This window comes from Limanda limanda, chromosome 17 (assembly GCF_963576545.1).
Source record: "Limanda limanda chromosome 17, fLimLim1.1, whole genome shotgun sequence".
NCBI lineage: Eukaryota > Metazoa > Chordata > Actinopteri > Pleuronectiformes > Pleuronectidae > Limanda > Limanda limanda.
Genome location: NC_083652.1, coordinates 15,035,806 through 15,055,440, shown reverse-complemented (window position 1 = coordinate 15,055,440; position 19,635 = coordinate 15,035,806). Strand labels below are relative to the sequence as shown.

Below are 19,635 nucleotides of genomic sequence, written 5' to 3'. Positions count from 1 at the left end.
GCCTCGGAGCTGTGAATGCTGCTCAAGCAGAGAGACAAGAGGGAGAGAGTGAAAGGTGGAGGACGGACGAGGAGAAAAGAGAGGAGAAGAAGAGGGGTTGAGGAATGAAGATTAAGGGGGATGATCAAGAGAGAGAGAGAGAGAGAGAGAGAGAGAGAGAGAGAGAGAGAGAGAGATAGAGAGAGATCAGAATAAAGAAAGAAAAGCCAAAGGTGACAGAGAATGGAATGGAATGGAGGGATGAAGAATGAAAGAGTCAGTCATCCATTGATCCATTTGGTCTGAACCGTTCTCTCAGTGTTTCCTTTTCCACCCACACTGACATGAACATCACAAGCTTGTGCTGTCGAGAAGATAATGAAAACAGAGATGAGCAACCGTGGCGCTGAAACAATTACAAAATTAATCGACTGAAATCTGAATAACCAATTAAATAATTAATAGTGTCGAAACACCAAATATCCACAGTTTGAATCCAAGTCATACGTGAGGATTTCTTTCTGCCCTTGTAAAAGTCGCTAAAATGAAGAAAGCTAGCAATAAAAAACTAATTAATTCATCAATCTTATCCTTTGAGGTATCATGGCAGGGCCGTATCCAATCCCAGCTGACATTGGGAGGGGGGGGGGGGGGGGGTGGCGGCTACAGGTCGACGGTCTATCACAACCATTCACCCACACATCCGCACCAGCAATTCAGAGCCCACCAATTAACCTAAGCTGCATGTCTTTGGACTGTGGGAGGAAGCTGGAGTAGCCGGAGGAAACTCATCTCTGATTTCCTTTTACTGGCAGAGACGAGCTTCCACAGAGAAACACACCAACACACCAACGTCCTCCCGCTCCAACGCATCGCTCGCCAGGATGCCAGAATTGAATTGTTTCCCAGCAGCTCTTTGATGGATGAGTCACCAAACATGTCCTGTATCATATCACGATAAGAAGAACATCAGTTTAAAGGCAGCAGCTGTTTCCCTTTCATCCTCTCTCCCTCTCCCTCCTTCTGCATCCCTCCATCCTCCCACTGCTTTCACAATGGTGAGCTAAGCCAGGGAAGATAGGGCAAATCCCTCCTCTGAGCGGAGCAGGCAGGAGAGGAAGAAACAGAGCGAGAGGCTGATGAGGAGAGAAGAGCGAGCGGAAAACACATCCTCAAACACTCCTCTCTCTCATCTCTCTGTTCTGTCCCTCCATTTATCTGAATCCAACCAATCAGCTCGCGTTCCTCTGTAAACCACAAGCTTCCTGTGATATCCATGTATGTGTGTGTGTGTGATGACATCATCACCACACCAACCTGTGGCGATGATGTCAGAGAAGATCTTTGCTTCCTAAGCTCCTTGCTCGCTCTCCTCTTGATTCTTCACTTGCTTTTCTCCTTCTCTACGTCATTTACATTTTTACATGGCTGTTGTTGCTGTTAGTGGAGAGACACACTGGCATTCAAATATCAATACCACCCTCACTCCTACATATCAAATCATTCCTGTGATTTTTCCTTTGATATTAGCCATTTATTAAAATATGCTGATAAATGCCATCACAGCTGGTTAAATTCCATTTTTGAAAAGGTAATGGGTATTGTGGAAATCCATTTTTTTTTTGTTAATCCTGAATGTCAGTGTAGTCTACTTGCTTAATATGAATAGATTATGTTTCACATAGTTCCAAACGAAATATACACAACTGTTAATTTACACCAGGGGTCACCAATGGCAGGTCCGCAACCCCAAGGTGGGTTCCTCAGAGGTATTGACATGCACTATCCTGCAGGTATCCATAAAGTTGAACTAATGAGCTATGTATTATTGTAATATATAAGATTTCATTATATTTTTTACAATGCATGTATAGTATCGGGGGTCAGTGTTTCCATCAGCAAAGGGGCCCTGGACCTTAAAACCGTTGAAGTGTTGAAGACCCCTCGTCTTTAGGCTACAGTACAGTCAAATATTACCGGACTGAATATCAGTCAAGCAGAAAACTAAACTTTAGCAATGACCCCAAGTGTGTCACAACCTCCAGGACTGACTTCACCCTGCACAACAACTCACCAACACTAAATAACATCACGCGTGGTGCTTTATCGCCCTCTAGTGGAGGATTTAGGCGGTGCAGTAACAGACCTGAAGTCTGCATTCAATTTAGCTCCTGACCAGCTGTAAATTTAATGGATTTTGTAGCTTCATGAATATTATGATTAAAAACCATGTGAATCTTCCACAGTCGATGGTCGAAAGCCGCCTAGAAGCAACTCCAGGGGGAAACAAGGACGAGCATCAACATTAATAAGTGAATATATCACATCTCCAACAGAGCTGGTAAAGTGAAAGTGATTATTTCATGTGTAGCAGGTGTAAAATGTCGTTTTCTCAGAGCCCCCCCCCCTGTCTGTGGGACCCTGAGCTCCAACAGGTGCACGGCCCTGAGCGCTGACACCACATGTTGCCTTCACGTGTCGGGCGAAACTTCGTACTTTTGACACTTTGAATTCTACTAGTTTCAGTTATGGTTTCAGTATGATTTCTTTAAACATGTAAGTTTCCCAGTTGCGTATAGAAACCACCAGCTTCACATATAAACCATTACTCACACAGAGGTAGATTCAAGGTGCTGTACAGGAGCATTAGATATAATAAATATATTTGAAATATTATTATTGTAAATTATGATACAAAAATATAATAATAATATTAATTGTAATCTTTATTTATACAGCACTTCAAAACATAGTTATAAAGTGCTTCAAAACACAAAGACAACATCAAAAGAAATCAATACAAAAACCCGAAAAAGTGCAATTCAGAACATGTGTATAAGTATTTTGTATGTTAGTTTGTATATATGTATATCTGTAAGTATGTATGTATGTTTTTTTGTAAGTATGTATGTTGGTTTGATTGTAAGTTTTTTGTATGTAAATATGTATTTACGTATTTTTGTAATATATATATATATTTTCCAGTTATCAGTAAGCCAGTCTTGAGTTCAGTCCTTTTTTCTGTTTCTATTGGAGGACGAGTAAAGTCAGTTTTGTTTTTGTTTTTACTCTGCATTTGACAATAAAGAATCTTAAAGAGGTAAAATAAATAAAATGGATAAAATCTGTATTGACAAAAACAGCTTGAAGCAGCTTTGGAAAAAGAGATTATAATTTAATAAACCGTTTATTGTTTCTATTCACAATGGTTTTGAGTTGTTTCACTTTCATTGTTATTATTATAATCCTCATTATATTCATTCTGAGTCAGTGGGCGTTGGGTGCTGCAGTGTGCGGGCGGCCGTGAACGCATCACTCCCCGGTGCTTCACTGTGCTGACGAGCCGGTGGAACAGCTGCTGGTTTCTGTCACTTCTCTCCGGGGCTGCGAGGGGGGGGGGGCACTAAACTGAAGAGTTCCACACATGAACCGGAACCCGAGGAACCGACAGACCGCTTCACCTCGGGTCCAGGCCGCACACCGGCAGCTGTCATCCCGGGAAACACTTGTTCACCTCGGGGAACGGACCGCAGCGGTGACGCCCGGACGCGAAGCTAACAGCGGCTAACAGCAGCTAGCTAACTTTTACCTGAACTCTAACCAGCTGTCCTGGGGGTCCCTCCCTCTCTATCAGGGGATAAAAGTGGTTTCATCTCTTCATCTTGTTCTCCTCTCAGTGTCACCATGACTCATGTTCATTACAAGTTCTCCTCCAAGCTCAGCTACGACACGGCGGTGTTCGACGGGCCGCACATCACGCTCCGGGACCTGAAGAAGCAGATCATGGCCCGGGAGAGGCTCCGGTCCGGGGACTGCGACCTGCAGATCACCAACGCTCAGAGCAAAGAAGGTAACACAACATCTGTGTGTGTGTCTGTGTGTGAGTGAGGGGCAGGTTGAACTTTGGAAAGACACAGAAACACGTGGTCCAGATTTGACAGCTGGCTGTGAAATGGGGGGGGGGGGGGGGGGGTGTTCAGACAAGTCAACCCAGGACAAAAGCCTCAAATGAATGGGGCCACATTCCTGCTGCGTTCACTCTTCATTGTGTGTGTGTGTGTGTGTGTGTGTGTGTGTGTTTGTTTGTGTGTGTTTGTGTGTGTATTTGTGTTTGTGTGTGTCAGGCATGCAAAGAGGCCAGGAAAGATGTGGGGAGGTGGGGTGGTAAAAATAGAAAATGTAAAGTGGGAGCACAGTCACGAGCACAAGTTTAAAGTACACACATACACACACACACACACACACACACACACACACATACACACACAATAATCCATAGAGGAAAACACCCTTCACTGTCATGAAGGTAAAATAGGAGAGTAGAGCAAAACTCTCCCTAAATTCAATAGTCATAGTCATTATATAAGTCCATGTAGCACCTTTCAAAACTTAATTAAAATATTAATCATTTAAGGCAAACAATATGAAACGTTTTAAAAAAAAGCAATTTGAAGATCACGCAGCATTAGAGCACAAATAGGAATAAAATAAAATGTTAAAGAGTAGAAAGAAGTTGGCCTAAAACATCCTTAAAGGATTAAATTAGTCGGTGTGATCAGAAATGGAGAGAGAGCAAGGGTATACAAATGTTTCTTTAAGAGAGATTCAAAAGAGGATAAAGAGAGGGAGCCCTGACAGAAAATGCCCAGTCACCCTTTGTCCTCAGCTGTTGGACTGTGGAATGGAGAGTTGGGCTGAAAGCAGAGGAACTCAGCCCATGACCGGGCAAATAAGTCCAGAAAGGTTCATACAAATCTGCAATAAAATCTTTAATAAAACCACACAAGCAAACAAAATCACCCAATAATGATAACCATCATCTCAGAGTGTGTGTCAATATCCTGCAGATAAGCTCTGCAACCTCATAGTTCTGAGTAATGTGCACAATAACACAACCACGGTGTGTGAACAAATACAGATGCACACACACAACCCCTGGAGAATAAGGGTCTGCAGACACACACAATCTGTGTCGAAGGGCGAAACACAAACCAAGACGAGTAGGGTCTTATGGCCAAAAATGGATAATTACCACGATAAATCTTGAATATGAACATTATATACGATATATTTGCACTAGATTTTTCCTATATTGCTATTGATTACAACTATATTGTGATAATTAAAGGAGTCACAGCCTCCAGGTTGGTGTCAGCAGGTGTGAGTCAGTGCTGCATCATGCTCCACTGCAGGGAGTCAGCTCGGTTGGTTCACCACTGCTGATTCATAGTGAATCTGCATTGTCATATTGAACCAGACAGTAAACGTGAACATGAAGTCTTAATTCTATAGATTTAAGACAGGAATCTACACGTTCAGAAATGTATTCGTGAGCAGTGAAATTAATGTGTTTGACTTGGCAGGTTTGCACGGTAGAATTTGCAGGATTATAATCGATTCAGCCGGAGCTAAAACAATTATTTGATGAGTCAATAATCCCTTTTTCAGCCAAACACCTGAGAGGCCTGAACATTCGCTGGTTTTCTAAACTGCATGAAATAGTTCACGGAATATTATTTGGGGGGTTTGTTCAGTCAGAAGAAGATTATGATCAGTAAGATATGAATTATGAGATCATTATTTTATCTTTTATGTGAGCTAATCCTTAGAGTTTTATCACAATCTCTCCCGCTCAGAGTACACCGACGATGAGGGTCTCATCCCCAAAGGCTCCTCTGTCATTGTGAGGAGGATCCCCATCATCGGAGGAAAGTCCGGCTCAAGCAACAAGACCCACCACCAGTAAGTGTTCCCTGGGGTTTGACTCCTACTGTAGATAGATGGTATGTGTTTTAAGTTGAAGGCCTGATTCGCTGATGCTGCTTTCTGTCACGGGCTAAGCTCGAGACATTATTCTAAAATCTTCCTGAGGGGCCGCATTTGAGAACGCAAATGTCCGAGTCAGGTGCTCCAACCTTTTCTTGCCATGTCTGCGTGAGTTCATGAGAAGGAGGAAAATGTCAGTGAGTGAGTGAGTGAGTGGGCGGGTTGATGACATTTCTAACATGCGAAACTCGAAAGACTGAAAAGGATATACATAAAACAAATATCTCAGTATGAACAAGAGATGTCATGCACGTACAGGATGTTGCCCAAGAAGTCAACTTGGAGAGATAATGAGAATTGAGAGGTGTTATGATAAGAGTGGGTGTCAGCAAAAACATTTCCACAGTGGAATATAAACATCATGTCCTGTGACCTGCTCTTCCAAGGTTCAACCACTCGAAACAGTCTCCTGATGCGTTTTTCAAACGTGAAAGACAAATGTTTAGATCAACACAGTGTGGAGGTTCATGGATGATAAGAAGGGTCCACCTTGTTTATTGGGAGTGTGTTGAGCACCATCATGTATTTGCAGGTGGAGGCTGAATCCACACAGAGGCCTGTTTCAGTTAATAGACAACAGTTGATTAAACAGGGTTTTTCTCTAACATTTCCATTATGAATAAAACATGAATTATGCTCAGGGGGATCATTGGGAACATTTTACTCCACCGTGATGTACACAAGGATTAGCCAGAGTCTGGATTAGCCTGGAGAGCCAGCAGGGATCTGGGTTTTATTCATTGGAAGAAGGAAAGGACCTCGCTGAAACAGGCTGGTGGTCATGTGATTAGCCTCGTCAGCTCCATGCACACGAGAGGAAGGAGGAGTGTAGCTCTGCCTGAAAGATTTACTGAAAGATGCTGCAAACCAACTCTGCACCTGCACAGGCAGCCTGACAGTCAATGAACGTCCAAGAAACCCTTTACTATGAGCTGATTAAAAAGGCTTTTACATTTACATTTAAATTAACTAGTGTAAATAACATGGCGGCAGTGGGTCTGTTAAAAAGTCGTGATTCTATCATTTGTGTTTTACACTTTGTGTGTTGTTACTTTTACTTTACTTTATACTAAACTCCCGACTGTGGTTAACACCGATTTCTTCTTGTGTTTCAGCGACCGTACAGTCACCCAGCTGCAACACGCCTACGAAGTCGTCAAAGCAGTACGTAAACAAACTAAATCCCACTCAACACATTCACAGCACGGCTCAGCACATACATGGTTAATACAGCAGAGTAACTGTGCTTGAATATGTCGAAACTGCATCTTGCTGTTGCCCAACCTAAAAAATAAAGACCTTTTTAGAATCTCTATATCCTCTATTATAGTTTCATTTGCAATGGGGAATTTGGTGCTTCCCAGCATTTGATTTATAGTAAGCTGCTCCTCTGATAAGTCACATTTAATAGGGATACTTAATGAAAACTTAAAAAGTAGTATCTGCATTTATCTGCAGTGTGGCAAAGGAACAACCTCATATATTCTCTGTAACAATGGCTCTCAGCTGTTAATTTAACAAGCTGCTGAGTCCCCAGTTAAGATCCTTCAGTATCTGTGCGTGGGTGGTGGGAGCTGCTCGGGAGGGTCGAGCTTTATCGTGCAGGGCCAGCTATTCACAGCTGATAAACCCAACTGTTGTTTTATGATGGCGACGGTCTCCAGTCGCTGTCATCAACCATGAGCTGCTGTGACCTGCTCACTTATCTTTTGTTAAACTATATGGAGACGCATTCCAATCCCAAGATGCATTTAAGTACCAGGTATGAACAAGGCCTCTGAGTAAACAAACTCAAACACATCTCAAATCTGTTCTCTGCTGCAGTTTGAATTAGTGTTATCACTGACCTGACCTTATTCTCTCTCTAGTTTCTCAGTAGGAGCACTTTGAGTCTGTTGGACAACTCAAACTTTCTGTGTGTGTGTGATCTTTTATTCATTTTTTCCCCACAATAAAGTCGTTTGTATGAATCTGTCTTTTGTATTGATTATGTGTTTGACTTGACTGGACAGAAATGTCGCCTGTACACATCCAAAGTTTATATTTCATCTCAGATAACAAACACACTGTTGAGACATCGGCCTGTCTCATCATTTCATATTTCGCAATGATTAAAATCTTGGTTCCACATTTATTATCCTTTGCAAGGGATACCATCCAAACTGATAAAATAATGAATAAAAAATACAATATATAGACAAAACAGGCACATGTGTCCTGATCTGCCCTAATTCTTTCTGACTGAACTTTCATATCCTCGTATCCAATAAGTGTGAGAAGATCAGCAAACAACCTGAAAAAGTCTCTTACAGTGTGATAAGGGATTAGCCATAGATTTGATGGTCTTAATCGAATTAAGTTAAGAATGCATTTAAGTAATGACTGCAGATCCATGATATAGCACAATCCTATGCCACCGCTGGCTGATGTTTAATGTCTTATAGCTGATACATTGGAAGGACTTATTCAGAAAGTTACTTAAAAAAAATGTTGATAGGATTTTTATATTTTATGACATATGTGTAATTGCATACAGAATATGTAATTTGTATTTATGTATCCTAGGATAACTCATGACAATAGCGCAGCCTTCGTTTACACCTGCAATATATTTGAGAGTCAGCTCAATGTTATTTGTTTGCAAAAACAATGAAACAAGATCAGAGCTTATTGGGACACAGCGGAGCTTTGAGCTAAATGTCGGCCATTGTATTTACTATATTTTACACAAAGGAGTGAAGTGAGAGGAGACGGTGTGTCCGAAAGGTGTAGACACCGTTTAGTAACTTTAATGTTGTGTATAACTTATATTATGACTGACTAAACTTATGTCTCACAGATTGTTACAGCAGGAAAGCCCCAGATTAGATGTTTTATGTTAGGAGTCACCATCCTGTCTCTGGGCTGGATGAGGTGAAGCTTGAGGCCATCTCTCATCAGACAGTTTATTAGACATTACTGTAGGTGATGAGGGCAAAGACCTAAATACACACCTGACAGGTAAAAAAACTCCCAGGAAGCGTTTCCTCGTGGGCTTCATTATTCATTTGAGAAAAGAGTTTGCTGGAGATGCAGAGGCACCATGGGGTAAAAACTGTGGTGACATCTACAATTACTGCTGGGTGCTCTTGAACATTTTATCTCCGAGAAAAGGATATGAATGTGAAGACTTGAAACTGAGAACTTGCTTTCATGCAAATCACCAACATTTTTGGGTGAAAGGTTAACAGGACAGGTGGTCTTGATGTGGAACGTTTCTTTGACAATGCACATGAAGAGTTCAGCCTTTCAGAGTCGTGTTACCTCAAGGCTTCATTAGTGAAACTGATTTTGTTTAATTCTAACAGATTGACGACCAGGCTTCCTCCAGTACCTTGAACTTTTTCTCCCAGGTATTCCTTTTCTCTCTAGTTTAATAAACACTACACCTCCTGTTTGACCTGTCGTCCTTGTGTCTACTGCCCTCATTCATTCATTCATTCATTCACGTGTTTGCATGCAGATGACAAACCTGGCTGACAGCGATGTGCCAGAGGAGGATAAGATCAAATTTTTGCAAAATCAGTCCATCTACAATTCCGTGAAGTGAGTCTCCCTGTTTTCAAATCTGCTCCCTCACTCATTTCTCTCTCCTCCATGTGTCCATCCACCTGTTTTCTGAAATTCAATACCTCCCATGTTCTGACGTGTCACTGTCTCTCATCACTTTGTTCCATCTTCATCCCACTCTCCATTCACCCCCCCTGCATTTTCTCTCTACATCTGTCCTCTTCTCGTCCTCTCCCGTTCCCTCTCTAGCTACAGCAAGAAGTCTGGTACAGTTCTTCCTTCAAACTACACTTGTTACCGCTGTGGAAACACTGGTCACCACATCAGGAACTGTCCCAGCAGCGGGGTAAGAGCAGAGCCCGCGGTATCTCCAGGTTCTTTTGCAATCTCAAATGAGTCTTAATCGGTTTGATTAGTGTGAAGCAGGGTTATATTTTTCTGTATTGCCCGGCATTAAATGTAGTTGTGTGCATACTTGACAGCAAGATAAAAATTATGAGGCCCCACTGAGAATGAAGAAGAGCTCCGGCATCCCCCGGTCCTTCATGGTCGAGGTGGACGACCCCAGCGTCAAAGGAGCCATGCTGACCAACTGTGGACGCTACGCCGTGGCTGCCATAGACGCGTGAGTCTGCACAAAAGTGTGTGTGTGGTGGGGGGGGGTATTTCTAAACAATCCAATGGCCTGAATGACAAAATCTTCCCTGGCACCATTGTCAAGGCTGACCTTCATAGGAAATGTCACAGGTTCAATTCCAGCAGCCAGTGTTTGTGCTTATCAGAAACGCAACCTTATCCTGCTCAAGTTTGTCTGATATAAAGCTTCTTGTAAGCAGATAAAAAGAAAATGTGATGTCACAGTGTGTGAACTGTCTGTCTATGTGTCTGTCTGTGTTTCTGTAGGAAGGCGTACGCCATTGGGAAGAAGGAGAAGCCTCCATTTTTTCAACAAGATAAACCAAAGTCAGAAGTCGAGGAGGATCCTATACCTGAGGAACTCCTCTGTCTGATCTGTCAGGACCTGCTGAGCGACGCCGTGGTTATACCCTGCTGTGGAAACAGCTACTGTGACGACTGTGAGCAACTGCTATGCACACATACACACAGACACACACATTCACACACACACACAAAAAACTGGTGTAGGTGTGTTACTGCATTTTAACACTGAAGGTTTAAATATATGAATAATATCAGAGTTAATGAAAGAACATTTTGTCTTATTCTTCAACACAGAAAGGTTTTTTGAGCAATGACTCCAAACAAACATGTCCTAACAAATACATTTAATTATATAGGATATATATTTCATGATAAACGGCTTAAGGCCATGACAACTAGACGGGCGGTGACAGAGCGGGTGTGTCACAATTCCAACCGTTTCTCTCTCTCTCAGGTATTCGCACCACGCTGCTGGATTCAGAGGAACACGTCTGCCCCACTTGTAGCCAATCAGACGTCTCCCCTGATACCCTGATCGCCAATAAATTTCTCCGACAGGTGAATTAACAGAAGAATATGATATCTGAATTGACGTTAAATAATTTAATTCGTTATTTTTTTAACAGGGATTTGTATAAAATATTAACTGTTGATTATCATTCTGATTTTAATGTGACTGGATTAAGTTGACTTTCTCTTTCTCCCCCCAAACAGGCTGTTAACAATTTCAAGAAAGAGCAAGGCCAAAGTAAAAGTCTGCCAGTAAAATGTGACACCTCCCAGTCCCAAAATCCAACCCCAACACCGAGCCCTGCCCGCTCACCACCCCCTCCTCCAGTGCAGAGCCAGCCTCAGGAGCCTCAGGAGCCGATGTGCAGCCAGCAGGTAAATCTCTTAATGATGTGTTTCATCTGGGAGGCAGAGATGAAAATAGTCCTGTGTCTGCGTGACTCAGGAGCCAGAGGAGCAATTAGTGTTTTCATTGTCACATGTTTCCCAGTTCCCAGGTTTCTTTAACCTGACAGAAAATACTGTATGAATGTGTACTCTATGTTGTCATTTATATTGTCACGTGTTGGAGATTCTCTAGAATGGTTTTATTATTATGTTATACTCTCTTTGCTTTAATCTCTTGTCCTCCCTCTTCAGGACTCTCCCATGCACTGCCCAGAGGTTGAAGACACACCGCCACTTTCTGGAAATCCTCCTGCTGCAACAGGCCCCACGTCTCCTTCCAACAAGCTTAGCACTTCACTCCAGACTGAGCAAAGCTGCTTGGAGACACCTGACAGGTATTTAACCCTGAAACACACGCATGGTGACAAATTACACTCATATCTAGAGACGATTACAAAATAACCCTCCAGGAGAATTAGGTAAAAAACCACATAGTCTAATAATTGCGCCTTAGATCCCTCCAGTCTCCCTCCATCCCCTGTCAAACACTGCTCTGTGGACACAGATCAGAGCAAACCAATCATAATTTAAGTAAATATCATAAGTAAAAAAACCTGTTTTACAACACTGGAAAGAAGAAACTAAAAGCCACAGTTTGTTATCTTCTGAAAGACACCCACAAAAATAAAACACTTGGTGCTGTCTCCCATATAGATCCAATATGGCTAATAAGATATGTGTTGTTCATTCAGGGAGGCCGAAGGAGAGACACAGGATGACTCAGCTGCTGCTGCCGCCGACACCACTCCTCCTCCTGTGCTGCTGTCAGACAAAGATCCCGCTGCTGCTCCATCACAGCTGACACCACTGGTGAGGACAAACAAACAGTTATCAAAGGTCTCCTGGTTTGATCCAGAGAGCTTGTCGATCTTGAGTCATGCATCGTAAAAATTCTCTCTCTGAGAAGTCGATTGATATTCGCTGTGAAGAAAAGAATCTCTGTATGAAACCTGTGGTGTTTGCGTCTGTTCAGGTTGAACACACAACTGTGGCAGAGCCGCCTCCGACGCTGACTTTGAAACTACAGCAGTCCCCCTTAGGTGAGTGACTCAAGCTGCTGAACCTTGAATCCCCCTCCTGAAAGTATCCGGAGGGGCTGTATGTGTGTTTATCTGGAGGTTCTCAAGACAAACTCCCTCCTACACAGATACTGTCAGAGTCGGGCCATGGGAAAATACAGCAGAATGTCCATTGGATTCACTGTGAGCAGGTTAATGACGTTTTGAAAATGCAGAACAAAAAGACAAAAAGCATACAAATATCTGAGGAAAAAAATGTAAACTTGGAAAGACAACGAGATGTGAGAGCTTGTAGTGATAAGGGCCAATACCAGTGATGAATTCCAGAATATATAAGTTATAAGTCCGACCTCCTGCTGCTCTACCGAGACGCCACCTGTCACCTGGACACTCCAGAGGTTTCCCTGTTGCTATGAACCAGACAATCTCCTGCTGTGTTCTTCATATGCGAAAGACGAATATTCTGACCTGATTGTCGTCATCATTTCTTATTATTTTGTCTCTTTAACTTTAAAAACTAAGTGTGGATGAATTATTGCAGTAACATCTCAAAACAAAACCATTTTTCTCTGACTCCAAAGGTCCAGTGCCAAGACACCCACCGCCCTCAACCTGCTGGAGCGGGTTAGTAAACAGTGTTTGCATGTTGAGTTTTATTTGTGACTCTACCCATTGTCTCAGGGTTGATCTATTCTCCCTCTACCTTCCCCACAGAGCCTTTCCCCCGTCAGGTGGTCCCCCTGGAGGCTGGTCTGAATCCCAGCAGCTTACGTCCTCCCCCTGCTCTGCATACACAGTGCCTCCACCACCTCTCTTTCCCTCCCCCCTTTTTCACACCTTATTCTCAGCTCACCAGTCTCACACCAGTTACCCTCCTGGGTACCCTCCACCTGCCACGCCCATCTGGGCCCTCCCGTGCCCCCAGGGGGTCCCGCTCCCTTCCCTCTGCTCCTCTACCTCCACCATCCCTGCCCTTGTCCCCAAGGAGTGGTACAGGCATCAGACAGAGAAGAAGGAAAGGTATACAGAACAATCAACCAACAAAACACTCATATCCACTAACAAGTATCTGTATGTATCTAAACGTCTGAAATCATGTGACTTGTTTAATTGCCTGTTGTCTCTTTTTAATAGTTTCAATTCCAGGTGATAATGGAAATTTAAGGGAATAACCTTTTTCTACTTCCAAAGAAATCTATAGACAGTGTGTTTACATTAATTTAGAAACATCAACAACTTTAAATATGTCCATCAAATGTATTGTATCTGCAAAGTTTATACTGCAATTGATAAAAAAATAACAAGATTCCTTTTTTTTTATACCGATATTTATAAATATCTGATATAAAACAGATTTTCAAACATTTGTACTTCGACTCTTTCTTTGCCTCTCAGGTCTCCTCTCAGAGGATCTACCCACAGACACTCCTCCTCTCGCTCTCAGGCAAAGTCGTCTAAGTCCAAATCTTCTCGCTCCTACTCTTCAAGCAAGTCCAGATCCCGCTCACGATCCAGATCCCAAGGCAGATCAAGGTATTTTGTTCCCTTTTATGTAAGAAGAATTTAATTATTCTTGTATTTTTGTTGTTTGAACAGATTTTGGTTTGAACACCCAAAAAGAACATGTGTTTTGTTTTCCAGACTTTTCTTTTTTTTATAGATAAGATGGGATTTTGAAATGAGATGAACTGAAACAAAATATTATTGAGGTTGTTTGAATCTAATCTTGTTAATTTTTTATTTCATTTTCCAGACCCCGCTCACCTTACTCCCATCACAGAGATCTCCACACCCGCTCTACTCCCTCGTACAGCTACGGCTACAGACGCTCCCCTACACCGTCCTCCTCATCTTCTCCTCATGTTGGTCACCATTCCAGGTCCAAGTCACCGTCGGCTCAAGGGAAAAACCGCCACCACAGCCGCCACCACGCCAAGAAGTCTGCTTCGAGCAGCTACGGCTCCGCGAGGCGAGGAGAACGCTCCGGGAGGGAAGATGGAGGCTTCGGGGCGAGTTTGACCAGTTCCCACTACGCTCAACATTCAAATCAAAGGAGCGGCCTGGAGCTGGAAACAGAGCACTACCTGCAGTGGAAGAAAGAGTACAAAGAGTGGTGCGAGAAATACTTCAACAGCTACGGCGGCCCCTTCCACCAGCTGCCTCTTCCCTTCGTCAATCTTCCTCCTCCTCCTCAGTTGGAAGGAAGCAAATATCCCTCACACGCCAACTTGGACTCTCGCTACAGACGCGCTGCCAGGACGCAGGGCCGTTCCCCCCCATCGCAGTCCTCCAGTGACAGCCGCTCCCCTCTGTCTCGTTCTTCAAGTGACAGTCGCTCCACTGCGTCTCAGTCATCCAGTGACAGTCGCTCTCCTCCGTCTCACACATCCAACAACAGCCGCTCTCCTCCCTCTCAGTCGTCCAGCGATAGTCGCTCCACGCCATCCGAGGACGGGGCCGAGCTGCAGGCATGTCCACACCAGAAGGTCGACCACCTGCCGATCACTTTTACAAAGGGCAGTAAGGAGGTGGAACTGCAAGAAACCAGTAAGGACGACAAGAAGGTGATCATTAGAGATGTGGAGGACCTCAGCCCCATAAAGTATAAGCAAAGGAAGACGCAAAAACCCAGCGAAGGAAGAGGAGAGGAGTCATCATCCCCTGCAGCTGCAGATTCAACAGATGACAACAGAAAGGATGAGAGTGGGCACGACCCTGAACCACATGCCCGCAAAGATAGCACCTTAGTAAGGGATAAATCAACCTTGCCATCCCCTTTTAAACCAGATAAATCTTTGGATAAAGATTGTGTAAGAAGCAGAGAAAAGGGGGATTTAGAAGAAAAGAAAGGGCGGAGAAGAGGCAAGGATTCAGACTCAAGGCCAGATGTAGAGAGACGGCACAGAATGAAGTCCAGTAGAGGGGCCGATAGGAAGGATTCAGACAGATACAGACACACCGCAGGCAGAAAAGCTCCTGACTTAAACTCAGAGAAGAACAGAAAAAGAAAAGGAGAGACACCAGAGAAAAAAGAAGCCTGCAAAGATGAATCCCCCGAACTGATTGAAGAAAAGAAGCAAAATATTGAGCAGAAAAAAGAGAGTAAGCCGTGGCCTCTTAAAGAGAAAGACATCTGGGAGGGAAGAATAACAGTGAAGCCCCAGAAGAAAATAAGCATCAACATCAACCTGGATGTGAAAAAGAAAGAGGAGAAAACTGAAAAACAGGAGAGCATCATAGGAAAATCAGAGGATGAAATGGAGAAGACGGGTGATGGAGAGGAGAAGTTAAACAGAGGAGACACTGACGTTGAAGTTAATGAAAAGAAGAAGTCAGGCAGAGAAAAGGAAGAACAAATCAAATCAGATGACGGAGAGCCGAGGCAGTTGTGGGAGAAAGCAGCCATCGGAAATGACAAGAGAGGGATGTGGGTTACCATCGCAGAAGAAAATGTTGGAGAAAATAAAGATGAGGACTTTGACTCATGGTATTGTGCCCCCAGAGGAGCCGAGGAGGAGGAGGATAAACATCAGATGGAGGAAGGAGATAAGAGGAGGAGCATGACTGGAAAAGAGGAGAAAGAAGAGAGAGTGAGGAGAGAGAGTCGAGGGCAAGAAGAGATTGAAGAGTTTTTCCAAATCTCTCAGGAGGAGAGGACAGAGGGAGAAATCACACGCGAGGAAAACAGAGGAAACCTGCCTGAGGGAGTGAAGAAGAGGGTGAGGAAAGAAGAAGGAGACGAGATGAAGGTCACGCCTCAGAGGAGCAGCAACGAGAGCCATCATGACGGACCTGACTCCATCATGATGGATGACGACAGGTCAGAATGTTTCAGCTTTACTTTTAAAGTCAAATCCTGCAGCTCACTCTTAGATGTAGAGATAATGACGGTTTGTGTGTCTTTGTGTGTCTGTGTGTGTTTAACGCAGCAGTTGTGAGGATTCTCAGGGGAAGTGGACAGTGGTTAAAGCTCTGGAGGAAAACATCCATGGCAGAACTGTCGAGGATCAGCTCGTACTCATACAGGTGCGTCCATGACCCAAGATTGTGTGTTTCTAACCCTTATTACTGGTTAAGCTGCTTGAACGCTTTGTTTAAGTGTGTTGTAAATCCAACAGATTTATATGTATTCATGCAGAACCCTCTCAGTGACCTTTACCTGTCTGTCTCAGGTCCCTCGCTCCAAATGGGAGAAGGAAGAGTCCGGGGAGGAGGTGGAGAATGAAGGAGAGGTCAAAGTTCCAGACCCTCGGCCCGTGGTTCTGCCTCCAGCGTTAGTGACACCACTCGACAGGGAGACAGAGGCACAGGAGTGGCAGAGGTCAGTGGACACAAAGAAAGACAGGGACAGACAGAAAGGAAAGGATGAGACGCAAGACAGAAGTTTGGATAGGAGTCTGGCTCCCTCTAGTGGTACACACACAAGTGACAGCACCTGGTGTGCAGACAGAGAGAGGGAGAGGGGCAGGGATAGACCGAAAGAGACCAAGAGATCAAAAGAGAGGACAAGGGAGGAAGACAGAGGGAGAGACAGGGGGCGAGAGAGAGGCCACAGAAGCTCTGCCTCAGTCCAAAGGAAGAGTCTCCCTTCTTCCAGTCATTTCTCCCAGCATTCAATGTCCCAGGACACAGAGAGGAGGGGGCGTCAGCAAGGAGGCGACCACGACCACAAGAAGAGCTCCACCTCCTTGCATCCCGGCAGGAAACACTCCAGCAGTGGATTCAGGGATAGGAGAGCTGTGGAGATACCTGATAAACACGCACACAAAACTCAAAGAGACACTCCACTGGACCCAAAACGTAAAGACAAACATTACCATAGTCACCGAGAATCATCAGGGAGCAGACACCAGGACAGAGCCGCAGGGACCCAGCTTTCCTCAGAGTTCCCCTCCCTGCCATTCCCCTCAGAGTCCTTCAGCCCAAAGCCCAGAATGAGCAGCCCTGGACTGAAGCTGAAGCAGGACAGAAGTACTGATGAGAGCAAGGAAGCGAAGGAATGGACGGGAAACAAAGTGGAGAGACAGGCCGAGGCAGAAGGAGGGAGTCTGTGTCGAGACGTGGACCAACAATTGTCCCAGGGGATCAAGTGGGACGAGCTGGAGGAGGGAGAGAGGCCCAGCAGCTGCAGCAGCTCATCAGCGAGCCAGGACACCAGCATGGATGACAGGAGGAAGAGGACGAGGAAGCGGAAGGAGCAGCAAGGGGAGACGAGCCAAGCTGGCCCCGAGCCGCTGGAGGACTGCGAGCTGAAGAAGCACAAGAAGAAGTCGAGGAGGAGCAAGGACGGGAGGGAGGAGGAGGAGGAGGAGGAGGGTGGAGGAGAGGGGGAGGACGACCACGCCAAACGCTGCTTAGCGCTGTCATCTTGATCATCATGGATGATAATGACATTAACTTGAATTATGTTTTTCCTTCTCTGTCCAAAAAGTGCCTGGGTTGATGTTTTTTTGACTTGTTTTCCTTTTGCCCGGATACTTTTTGTATCATCTTCAGATATCATGTTAGAAATGCACCAGCTAAAATGAAAGGAAACAATTTGTAAAGGAAAAGCACTTTATAACAATTAGGAAAAAAATGAATGTGTTGAATTATTTTGAGTTGAAAGAGTTTTCACAGCTTTGCTCAGGTTTGCCCGCACCTATGAATCATGTCCACCGAACCTGCAACGTTACAGGAAAATCTTACTTTTACTTGACAAAGGTCAATCAGTCGTTTAAATTTGCCTCAAACAGGAGCACAGACGTGCACCGGAGAGGATTGTAGAAAGAGTGTGTGATTAATTTAAAGGAGAGACTGTGAATATTTATGATTTGAACCTCTGTGCTGTATTTTTCTTTTTTCTTTTTAATTTTGTAAATGTTGGATCAATTAATAATTTACCAGAGGAGCATTAAGTTTTTCCTGTTTTGAAGGAAATAAAAAAAAGAAATCATCCATAAAACGTTGTGTCCTGTTTCTGTTATTTAGATTTTGTCTCATATTCCTTATAAATGGATTAAGACTGTTTTTATGGCAGATTTAAAGTCTGACCAGTACAGAGACTCAGAAATCCCGTCTGTATTTGTCTGACAGATGAAGCTATCAATACTTTTCCCCTTATGAGATCTACCATGAAACTTTTACTTTGAAATGTTTTTTTATTTATCAACTCTTTTTCGAATCTCAGGCCGATAGATTGGGTCCAAGGTCCAGTTGACCTGACCCTGGTGTCTCTGTTGTGTGGGAGGAAACCCACACAGTCTCGTGGGTGATTCAAGGTCACCTTGGGTGCCCTGGAAAAAAGGGAGCTACTATGTAAGCACAGGATTTCTACAGCTTTAAATGTAGAAAAAAACAGACAGGAGCAAAAATGATGGTGAGCCTATTCACTATTTAGATTTACAAATAATAGTTGCAATGCCACAGAGCACAGAACCACCAAGACCCAACAGTTTCCTGATGAAACCATATTTAAATTCACAAAATCAGTCCCCTGAACAGGTCTGATTATTATCATGAATTACTCTCTGAGAAATCAACAATTATATTCTTGGAACTCAGTTGTGTAGTTTTTGTGTAATCCTGCTAACGAGGAATCCCAGACGAAAACACAACCTCCCTGGTGGAGGTGGATATGTAACAGGTATTTGCTGTTTCTTCCTCTGAACAATCAGTTGATATTGTGCCATCAAATTCCAAAACACAAATGCTTTGAACGCCACTGTAAAGACGACCGTAACTTCTCTTTCAGCTGAAGTACTGAGAGTGAAACACCATTCATGTCCTCTCTATTGTTTGGATTTGTGTTATCACAGATGAAGAACAATCCCAACAGGATCCTCTGCTCTTCTGTGTGTCTCTTCCTCCTCACTCTGATCCCATCTCCATTTTCTCTCCGTCCAGCCTGGTTTTCAGACATGTTCGCTTTCCCAGCCAACCAGCTCCCCCCCACCCCCCCGAAATCTCACACAGTCCTGCCAGACAGTGAAACATCTCCCCTCCACTCATCACCTGTCTGCCAGGTAAGGATGTCCACACTTAATAAACATGTGTTTGTTGTTTCTTTATCTCTTTACCTCCTAAAGCCGTAAAAACATAAAAAAACACCAAACAAAGACATTTCCACACAGTCTCTTTTCAGGCAGGTTGGTTGCCTTTTCAACTTTTTGGGGCTTTCTGTTTGTGTGCGTGTTGCGAACATGTTAGAATACACATGAAAGACATGTTCAGTATGTCTGATGTCTGATGTCTGTGTGTGTGTGTGTGTGTGTGTGTGTGTGTGTGTGTGTGTGTGTGTGTGTGTGTGTGTGTGTGTGTGTGTGTGTATATGAGTTGATGCTTGAAGTGCATCCGAGCTTTTCTAGCTTCATTAACTCGCTAC

The 19,635-nt window shown here is 43.9% G+C and overlaps 1 protein-coding gene across 1 annotated transcript; it reads left to right on the top strand.

Annotated features, from left to right (window-relative positions):
* Window positions 1-3,383: 3,383 nt before the first annotated feature.
* Window positions 3,384-17,581, top strand: LOC133023675 (E3 ubiquitin-protein ligase RBBP6-like; the record flags this gene model as incomplete). Its single annotated transcript, XM_061090749.1, has 19 exons — window positions 3,384-3,829; window positions 5,616-5,721; window positions 6,921-6,969; window positions 9,153-9,197; window positions 9,308-9,390; window positions 9,604-9,700; window positions 9,837-9,979; window positions 10,258-10,430; window positions 10,751-10,854; window positions 11,011-11,181; window positions 11,446-11,588; window positions 11,946-12,063; window positions 12,227-12,293; window positions 12,854-12,896; window positions 12,987-13,292; window positions 13,668-13,805; window positions 14,026-16,092; window positions 16,202-16,298; window positions 16,445-17,581. Coding segments are annotated over exons 1-19 (5,253 nt in total), but the record flags the coding sequence as incomplete, so codon positions are not given.
* Between the last annotated feature and the right edge of the window lie 2,054 nt (window positions 17,582-19,635).